This window comes from Aedes albopictus, chromosome 2, assembly GCF_035046485.1.
Source record: "Aedes albopictus strain Foshan chromosome 2, AalbF5, whole genome shotgun sequence".
In the NCBI taxonomy this organism is placed as follows: domain Eukaryota; kingdom Metazoa; phylum Arthropoda; class Insecta; order Diptera; family Culicidae; genus Aedes; species Aedes albopictus.
In genome coordinates, this window is record NC_085137.1 from 506,297 (window position 1) to 516,836 (window position 10,540).

Below are 10,540 nucleotides of genomic sequence, written 5' to 3' on the forward strand. Positions count from 1 at the left end.
TTCACGACAGAATACCAGGAGAAATCCTCGAAATAATTTCAGGAGGAATCCATGAGAGAAGTCCAGAAGGAATTCCAGGGGAAATTCCAGAAGAAATTCTAGTAGGAATCTCCGCAGGAATTCCAGAAAGAATACCCGGAAGAACCCCAGGAGGAATGCCCGAGGAAATCCAGGAGGAATCTCTTCAGAAATTCTAAGAGGAATCACCAAAAGACTTTCAGAACAAAACAGCAACGAAATATCAGGAGGAATCCCTGAAAGAATTTCAGGAGGATTCTTCGAAGAAATTCTATGAGGAAACCCCAAAAGAAAATCTAGGAAGTATCCCCGAAGTAAATCCAGGAGAAATACCCTAAAAAATTCCAAGAGAAATCCCTGCAGTAATTGCAGGTGGAATTCCCGAAGGAATTCCAGTCGGAATCCTCGAAGGATTTTCAGCGGAATCTCCAAAAAGGGAATCTTTCCGGGTAGGGGAAAAGATTTGCAAAAGGTATCCCTGAAGGAATTCTTAAAGGAATTCCGAAAGAAAATCCTGGAGAAACTCAATGGAATATACCTCAAAAATATCCTGGAGATATGCCTGATTATAATCCTTAGGAAAGTATTGAAGGAACTCCTACAAGATTCCCTGATCGAGCTTCTGGAGAAATCTCTGATGTAACTCCAGGAGCCATCCGTTATTCCTCCTGGAAAATCTGGAAAGAACCTTAAGATCAATCCCTGGGTAAACTCCTGTCAGAATCCCTAAAGGAACTTCTCTAAGAATCCCCCAAAGATATCCTGAAGGAATATTAGAAGGAACCCTTATAAAGGAATCCTTGATTAAACTTCAGGAGAAATCCCTGAATTCTCCGGGGGTTTGGATCCTCCTGTAAGATTCTCGGAAGGAACTCCTGGAGAGATATTTGGAACGACGATACCTGCCGCAAACAATCTACCCTCGTGTATTGAACTGGACAGCATATTTCTCCTCTGATTAGAAGCAACCTTTGAGGTTTACAGAATGAACATCCCTAACTGTCAATCTACTCTTGAACTCTCAGTCAGCCTATTATGATCTTACTACTTGTAGGAATCCCGGAAGCAATCCAGCAGGAACCTCCGAAGAAACATCTGCAACCATGTATGCAATAATCCCTGAAATTCCTGGAAAAATAATAAAATATTAAAATAACTCTTGGACTTATTTCTCTAAGAACTCCTTCAGGAAATCCTGAAGGAACTTCTTACGGAATTCTTGATGGATCTCCAGAATGTATCTATGAATTCTCCTGCAAGGATCTCTGAGCGAACTCCTGTTGAAATTTCTTAGGTAACTTCTTAAGGAATTACTAATGAAAACCTGGAGGCATCCCTGAATTCTGATGTAGCTATATGAGAGATCCCTGAACGAACTCCTGGAGAGATCCACGAAGAAACTTCTGGAGCAATCCTTGAAAGAACTACTATATTGCATGAATCTTCGCAGGAACTTCTGCAGGAATATCTGAAGAAACTCCTAGATAAATCCCTAAAAGAACTCATGAAAGAATCTCTGGAAAATTTTCATTAGGCATCCCGAATGAAATTCAGAAGAGATGCTAGAAGGAAAACCTATAGGAAACTTTATGGAACTCCTGGAATGATCCCTGAAGGATCTACATAACGTCATGAGATATCCCTTGTTGGAATTCAAGAGGAATTCTTGAAGGATCTTTTGGAAGAATCTCTGAGGAAACTTCTGGATAAGTTCCTGGAATAGTTCCTGTAGAAATTCCTGAAGGAACTTCACAAGGAACCCCTGAAGGAACTCGCAGACTAGCTCGCAAACAATCTCTGAATGGGAATCCCTAAAGGATCTGAGTTAAATCTGATGAAAAATGAAAAAAGTGATAAGAGATTTGTAAGTTTTGTACTTCAAAGGACACACTGAAATATCATTTGAATTTCTTCAGAAGATCCTAAAGAGAGCCTTCTGCAGAGTTTGCCTAAAACAGTACACAGTTAGAAAAAATCACCGACTTTGGTAATGTTTTACCGAAATCTCAACCGTTAAGTTTATTTTACAGGAAAAATTCAATAAAGGTAGCAACTTTTAACGAAGTTCGTGGGAGTTTGACAGATAAACGATAACATTTTACCGAAATTTGTCAATGTTTTACAGAATTTCGTTTAAAATCCATTACCGAACGCTCAGCGGTTGAGATTTCGGTAAAAACTACCGAACGCGATTAGCTGTGTAGAAAGCAAAATAAGACAGACCAATGTTCAAATGGCTAGACTTCAAATTGTTAGAACGTACTGTTTTCAATTTCAATGTCATAAAAAGGCATAACCTTAGTGATTTTTTTTTATTGACAGTCTCCTAATAGCATTATATACCAAAAATACGTTCCGGATAATCTCATGGTAATCTTCTAGAGAATGTGCTTAAAATAAGTACCGGTCGCCTAGTGTGTTTTGAGAAAGTCACTCTCCAGCTGACACCTTTAGCGCGGTGCCTGCCGGGAAGTACTTTATTTTAATTGAATTATTCTAACTTGAAATTTTTACCACACAATCTGTTGAAACCCAAGGATGAGCCACATGATTCAACTAGTTTCAACCGAGGGACCCTCCCTAGGACCTCGTCATCAACCCCTCCATCCCCCCCAAACTAGATAATAAGCCTTTCGCCAGCTAACAAATGATGCAAGGACACGGAAACTCACCTCTGTCACGGAAGAGCTGTCTATATTTGCCTAATTGGTTCTGTTCGAGCCATTCGTCGACGAGGCTGCGGCTGGAGTGACTTCCGCCATTACCACCACCACCGCCCCCACCATTACGGTGCAGCGGTGGATACCCGTACAGGATCTCGTAATCGGCCGAATTTTCTATGAACCACTCACTCCACACGTACAGCACCAGCTTGGCCAGGGAAATGGTAAATGTCAAACTCAGCACTACGGCCAGCAGGATTTTCACGCACCGGACAATCATGGCACTCGCTCCCGCGCGCGGACACTTCACAAGAATATCACTTCACTTCACCGATGCACTTTTCGTGGAAAAAATCCTGACGAATTGCCATTTTGATCTTACCTTGCCATCATCGCCACTCGTTTGCTCGCACTTTCTTCGTGTAGCGACGTTGACGCTTGCATGGCCAAGTGCCTACCTAGTCTAGTTGTTCTACTAGCACACGGACGTACGAACAGAGCATAGCTTGCTGCGATGATGGCTCGATGACGGCCGCGATGCGACGATGATTTCGTGGGAGGTAAACACGGCATGCTTCGATGTTGCCATATGACAACATTGAACGTTAGCGTGTCTGTATGCGGCGAGCAAAGAGCACGGGTAGCGTGTTTATACGCGAAAAGGATTCTTGAGAGAGTGAGCGATTGGCGATTGTCACTATACAGCACGTGTTCACGCAGAGGCCCTTGCAAGTCAGCTGTTATCAAGAAAGCTTGAAGTCATCGACCAGAGATAATTAAAGAGAATGCTTTTCTTTGCGAATGGTGAGACCATACTCACCTATGGTGATTGTTTTGAGCTTTTTCCGATCAAGTTTACATGCGCCATCTACATGTGAGACAGCGTTTGTACTGTTCATTAATGGGGCAGCATGGTGCGTCGAAAATAAATCAACCATATGCTGAAGCGTATCCAAGACAAACAGATGTATTGTTCCTGTGATGCCGAAAATCAATTTTTGTTCATATACTCTATCCTTTTATTAAGCAAAGCTTATGCAAATTCTAATTAAGTACACTGTATGTTTTTTAAGGGTTTCCGGATGTAGGGTGTTGATATCTAACAGTGAATACATTTTCATTGAAAACATTTCAGTTTTGAATGAGATTTCCCGTAAAAGATGCGAGACTCGTGGAACCTATGGTAAGCCGCAAAATTCCGTGCTAATCAAGTGATATGGAATAATTTGTAAAATGGCATGAGAAGATTAAAAAAGTGATACACTAGTTGACCAGTCGTAATAAAGAAAAAATAGAATCTGGAAGAAAGTGGCGTTCGTGCGTAGAATTCCTCAAATATACATTTACATGAATATTCGACGTGATTCGACGATAAGTGTGTCGAGGTCAAATGCAAGATAATTGCAAGAGGAATCAAGTCAGTTGACAGGTGAACGGTAACATATTAAAGACAGTGCCGCCTTGGATGGATTTTGTTTGAAAAATGTTCCAAATTGCTGAATTCATGCAACATTGGAGAAAACGGTGGTGTTGGCTAAAGCAATGGTGTTGATGGTGATGGATGATGTTGGAACCGACTTCCGGTTGAAATTTGGTGAGATCAGTCTGATTTTCATTATATATTATATATTTTCCTAAATATATTTCATGACTTAATTTAGAATGCATTTGCGAGGGATAGGTTGTTGTTTTTCTTACATTTCAGAGAGCGAGTAAAGGCGCTTAAGCCTATGCATAAGGGCCAGGACACGGACCAAATACCAAATACGGAAGCGAAGGACCAAGGGGTAACATTAACTTTCTTAGCATCGTCACCCCCATCGATTTCACGTATTTTACTTTCGAAAAAGCTGAGCAATTGGTACGAGATGTCCCCACTCAATGGCTTTATTGTAGAATCAATAAAGTTGCACAGTAGGCCTGGCCGCTTTAATGCTTGTAATGCATATCCGATGCACTGCAAGCATTAATAATGACAAGATAAATGATAGAATTAGTCGATTCTAGCATTTTCCAGGATTCTTTCAATGAATGGCTGTGTATGTGTAGACTAGACTAGACGAGACTAGACTAGACTAAATAACTGCTTTTGAATTTTCGATGACGACGGTTAAATCATTAACGACTTTTTCAACCTTAAGAGTCACCAAGAACTTCGTTGCATTGAACTTCCATCGAATATTCGCACGTTACTAGTAATCATTTGCAGCACTATGGATAAAGTTCATGCTCATACAGCCTCATGTTACTATTTCCTGAGAGGTGGTGAGTTCAATGACGACCCAACTGGGACATAATTTGCTCATCAGCTTAGTGTTCTACAAGCACTTCTACAGTAATCAACTGAGAGGTTCTTCGGCAAATGACCATTCTTCGAAGATACTCTGTGCCCAAGGAATTCAATGGCATTTCCTTTACGAAAACTTCCTGAACCTCCCGGGAGTCGAACCCGTCACCATCAACATGGCCATGCGCTTATCGTATCGACCATATGGGCCCTCCAAGCTGTATAAGGTTATATGTGTTCAACACTGAACCAGTGTAACTGTTGCTTTCTCGTAGTGTTATGAATAGCCACCCAAAAACCCTTGAATCCTCCAAAATTTTCCTTATTTTCCATGGAAGTACTCTCAAATCTTCCTGAAGTCGCTTGAAATATCGCCCCCGCCCCCCTTGGGAGCCGCTTGACACCCCCTTGGATCTCTATGAAGTCGCCCTGAATTACCTGAAACCACTTTAAAACCCTGATGAAGTCCCATTTAAACAGCTGTAAACTCTATGAACCGTATGAAACTGTACTGAAACCCATTGAAATACGTCGTCAAGCACGGTTCCGGGTCATTTGGCCAAACGCCATTTGGCCGAACGCCATTTGGTCGAATGCCGTTTGGCCGAAAACTTAATGATGTAATCCAAGTGGCATGCCACTGTTCTCCACATCAGTTTGACACGCAAGAACAGCCTATGATTCAAAGAAGGTAAAACCACTTATACTCCCTGAGTCTCACCTGAAAAACTCCCAAAACTCTCTGAAATCATCACCCACCAAAACCTCTCAAAACATTCTGAAACCCGCTAGAATTTTTATAAAACTCCCGAAAACCCCTCTGAAACTGAGGGTTTTAGTCCTCTAAAAACACCTGAAACTCACTGAATCACCACTGCAACTTCCTGAAGTACTCTGTAATCACTTAGTGTAGAACTAGCATCTAAGTTAACCCTCTAATACCCAAACCCGCCTTTAGACGGGGTATAGTTTTAGCATTTTTGTAATTTTTGTTTCGTTGAAACCCATTTTTTATATTTTTGGCTGATATTTAGGACTGTTTTGTATATCTAAAAATAGTTTTTGGTGTATTTCAAAGCGTATTTACATTTTTTAAAAATCATTGAAAAATTGATGTTTTAGTCACCTTCTAGAAGTCATTGTTTATTTTGTTTTGAATCGCTACAAATAACATGCTTTTAATTTTACCCAAATCATTCTATCTTAGTTTTATAGTTTAAGGGAATCGAATACACTCCAAAATTATTTTCCTTAACATTACACGAAATTTTCCACGCATCCAGATAGGCCAAGAAATTTCATGCGATCTCCGTACTATACATTAGAAGGAAACAATTATTTTGACCATTTAGATTATGTTTCAGAAGTTAAGTGTCATCAGCAATATATTATATGGGCCAAAAAATATCACAAAGGCACAAACAAAAAGATAAGATATTCAATCGTGAACATGGGGTAAAACCTATTTTATATAACATCTTTAAGGTCCTGCAGGAGTTTTATCCCAGTTTTTCCCACATTCAAAAGAAACCGCATTAAAAAATTTCGTCTTTTTTTGTAGAAAAAGAACAACTCTTATCACCACATTGTCGGATTTTCAGAATTTTTGCCTGAAAATAATAGTATTTTTCGGATCTAAAACTTGCAAACAGCGTAGAATTTGAAATAAACAGATGAGTTGAAAAAAAAATAGAAAGTTTTGGGTCCACCCCACCATAATTTATAAAAAACTGCTCTAGCGCAATAAACAAAGTTGGTGTCCTTGGCAAAGCTTCTCCAAATAAATCGAAGAAAATTTTTTTACAGCATTCCTTTGAGCTAACTTGAAAACTGAAAAAGTTACAAATTTTATTTTGAAATTTTGCGGGACCACCCTAATTTCAATATGCATTGAATTATAGCCCATATTAATAGTAACAATTTTGCCAAAGACACTGAATCTCTTAAACATTATCTTCATGATCAAAGAAATTTTTTCTTCCTAAATTCGAGATCTGGCCCAGTGTGGACTCTCTTAAGTCTAAATATTATCTAAAAAAACCCCTAAAACACTCAGAAATCGTGCAAAACCTCTCTCGGTTTTGTTCCACAGATTTTTCGCTGCAGCTCTGAATAAAAAAACCCTGAAACTCATTGAATCTACTCTGAAACCAGTCTTAGTCCTGTGAAGCTCCCTTTTTTCTTTAAGCCATCTGGAACCCCTTGAAATCTCTTAAGTTTTAGATGTCCAGGCGAGTTACAAAGAGATCTCATGGAGTTTCGAGGAGTTTTCAGGGGAGACTCAAGGGGTTTCAGACGGTTTTGAATTTCTCTAAACATTGCGTGGCACTCTTTGAAATCACCCGAAAGCTCTTTGAAATTCCCAGAGCTCGTCCAAAACCTCCTTGAGTTCTAATGAAATCCTCTAAAACATGCTCTAAAACTTCCTATGCTATTTATATATAGCAGTGTGGCAGCGAGGACATCATCGGAACCAGTGGATACGGAGATCGGGAGTTCAATTCCAAGTAGCGGCAAGTACTTTAATTATTCATTTTCAAAAGCGATAATTCCAGTTCACATGTATTGCGTCACGGTATCCATAACCTTATTATATTTAATCGATTAATTTGGGGATGCCGTATAACTACTATGTAACAACTGTGAAAAGGCTGAAAAAGCGCTTTCTCAAGATTAGTTAGTGGTTACATAGGAGCCTAGAAAATAGCTATGACTTGGTGACATAGAAGCTGCTCGCACAGCATAAACATGTGGATTAAGTTCGCCAGATTCATTGGTGGCTTGCATAGAAGCTACCGTCCATATGTACAACACAGTAACTCAGCATCAAACCGTATTGAGGACGTTTTGTTGACGTTTACATTCACAATAAATGTTAGTTGGGTACCCTATGTAACCCCATAATACTCCCTGAATCTTCACTGAAATCCCTCTGAAATCACCCGAAAGCTCCTTAAAACTCCCAGAACTCTTTGGAAATCTCTTTTATTTCCAATGAAACCCCTTGAAACTCGCTGAAATCCTTCTGAAAACTATCTGATGCCCTCTGAAACTCCCTGATTCCCTCATAGCCTCCTAAAACTTTCCGAACCTCTTCTGAAAATACCTTGAAACCTCTGAAACCTCTCTGACCCGAAACTGAAATCTCATTAAAACTCTCAGGATTGTTTTGAAACCAGAGCGTTCATGATTAACAAAAATTTTAATCATGATTAATCATTGATGATTAAAATTCCAATTTAGGTGATTATTGATTATGATTAATGATTAATTTGATTTTTAGGATGATTAAAGATTATGAATAATGATTAAAATTGATTTTATCTGTGATTATTGATTATGATTAATGATTAAAAATGACTCATTGATTAAAAATCATGATTAATCATGATTAATCAATCACAAAAAAACTGGAAATGATTAAAATATATTTATTGTTTTACATGTTTTTGAAGTTTCGTAAGTAAAAGGTAACTCTGTCCGGGAGATTTTTGAAAAACTAATAATAAATTATATTATTTAGAACAGCATTTGAACCAATTTAAATTGGATCATATATTTTATATGATGAATCATTTTTGGTGATGAATGATTAATGATTGATTAATATTTTTTCCTATGATTATGATTACTGATTAATGATTAGATTGCAAAACAGTGTGATTAAGATTAATGATTAATGATTAAATCAGATTTTTTGGTGATTATGATTAATGATTTTGATTAATCTTAATCATTAATCATTAATCATGATTAAATTTATGATTAATCATTAACGCTCTGTTTGAAACCTCCTGGAGTTCTTATGAAAACCCCTTGAAACTCCCTGAAACCTTTCTGAAAGCCCTCTGGTACCCTGCGAAACTGGATGAAAATATCACAAAATCCCTGAAATCCCCCTGAAACCGCCTGTAATCCCTGTAGGCCCCCAGAAACTTCCTGAATTTCCTCCAGAAACCGCCTGACACCTTGTGAAACCACTCTGGAACTCAACTAAAACACCCTGAAACCCATTTGAGCCCACCAAAACACCTTGAAAGTATCAGAAACTTTTGTGAAACCCTCTATAAGTCCGCAGAAACACTCTGAAACCCCTCTAGAGACGCGAGCGCGAGAGTTAGTTAGTTCATCCATCGCGTATCAATAATGACTATGTCGCAACTTGCATTTGCTGCGACAATTCATAAAATGCGACATCAGTTTGTCTCAACTGGAACAGAATAGGACAAAGGTCGTACAGAGATTTTAAAGCTTTGCATTGCGATTTTCGAGCGGTAGCTTCGAGTTGGTAAACAATGCAACGCTGTTTGAGATTTACCTTCAAACAGTTTCGATTTTAGGTTAGTAATAATCGATTATTCACGGGTTGAAAAGCACGCAACAAATTTAGCATACGTTTTGTCTTCAACATTTTTTTTGTATCACGGCATTATATGTTACCAGTTGGGATAGAGAGTAACCGCGACGCCTTCTTTGAGCATCTTTTGTATGACAATTCTCTGCTCTGTTAAAGGGTTAGCAATTAGCCTTGTTTTCGACCATTTTCGGGTGCGATATTACCCATTCTCAGGACAAAGTTGCTATGTTGAGTCATCGAACGTTGTTAGTCCTCGTTCGAGCTGCAGAGAATTCAGTTGCCAACACTACGACGATCTTCGTTGTCATGAAGATGGTCCACATCGAACCCGAAAATGAGCGACAATAGAGGTAATTTGGGCATAGTGTATCATTGTCCTTGCCTCACCATATACAAATTCATGCAATGGCAGGCAAAGAAAGCCCCTCAATTAATAACTGTGGAAGTGCTCAAAAGAACACTAAGTTGAAGAGAGGCAGGCCATGTCCCAGTGGGGACGTAGAGCCATAAAGAAGAAGAAGAAGAAGAAGAAGAAGAAGAAGAGAAGAAGAGGTAATTGTCACTATTGACCGAAGACATAATGAAATGCTATCCTCAAGGAACAACATTCATTTAACTAACATAGCAATGACATTTTTAATCGATATTTGAATAAATTACAGTGGCAGGGATATTTCATGGGGTCCTTGATGGGGTCCCAGGGGCGCTTCAACGCGTCTCCGGGACGTTCAGGCTGTCTTAGGGGCGTTCAAGGACCCACTCTGACCTGGAATGCCTCCAAACGCCCCTGAAACCTCTATAATTTTATTGAAACGCCCTTGAAATTGACATAATCAATTTGAACCACTTCCGACGCCTTCAAAAGGTTCCAGAAACTTCTTGAAACGCTCCTGAAATGCTATCAAGCGCTCTTTTAACCTCTCGGAACGTCATTAAAAACGTTCCTGACAAATCCTGACAAAAATGGGAGCACTTTGGTTAAGATGGGTTCCAGTCCCTTTTTAACAAATAACCCTCAGAAACTCATCTTAAACGATCTGCAACTAATTTGAGATCCTCTGAATTTTCATGAAACCGACAGAACCCCCCTGAGTTGTTTTTCATCTATCCCTAAAACACCCACAAACACTTTCGATACCTCCTTTGAAACCCACTACAGCCTTCCCGAGACTTTCATTAAACACAATAAATAAACTCCTAAATCCGCTCTTGCAT

General features: G+C 39.2%; 1 protein-coding gene across 2 annotated transcripts in view; it reads right to left on the reverse strand.

Moving 5' to 3' along the window:
• The window catches only part of LOC109416814 (apoptosis-resistant E3 ubiquitin protein ligase 1), a 118,847-nt gene extending 115,740 nt beyond the window's left edge, over positions 1–3,107 (reverse strand). For both annotated transcript variants that reach the window (XM_019690880.3, XM_019690879.3), the window contains exon 1: positions 2,691–3,107. In XM_019690880.3, the coding sequence (XP_019546425.3) occupies positions 2,691–2,961 (271 nt within the window). In that variant the 5' untranslated portion in view covers positions 2,962–3,107. The remainder of the gene's footprint in view (positions 1–2,690) is intronic.
• Positions 3,108–10,540: the final 7,433 nt, after the last annotated feature.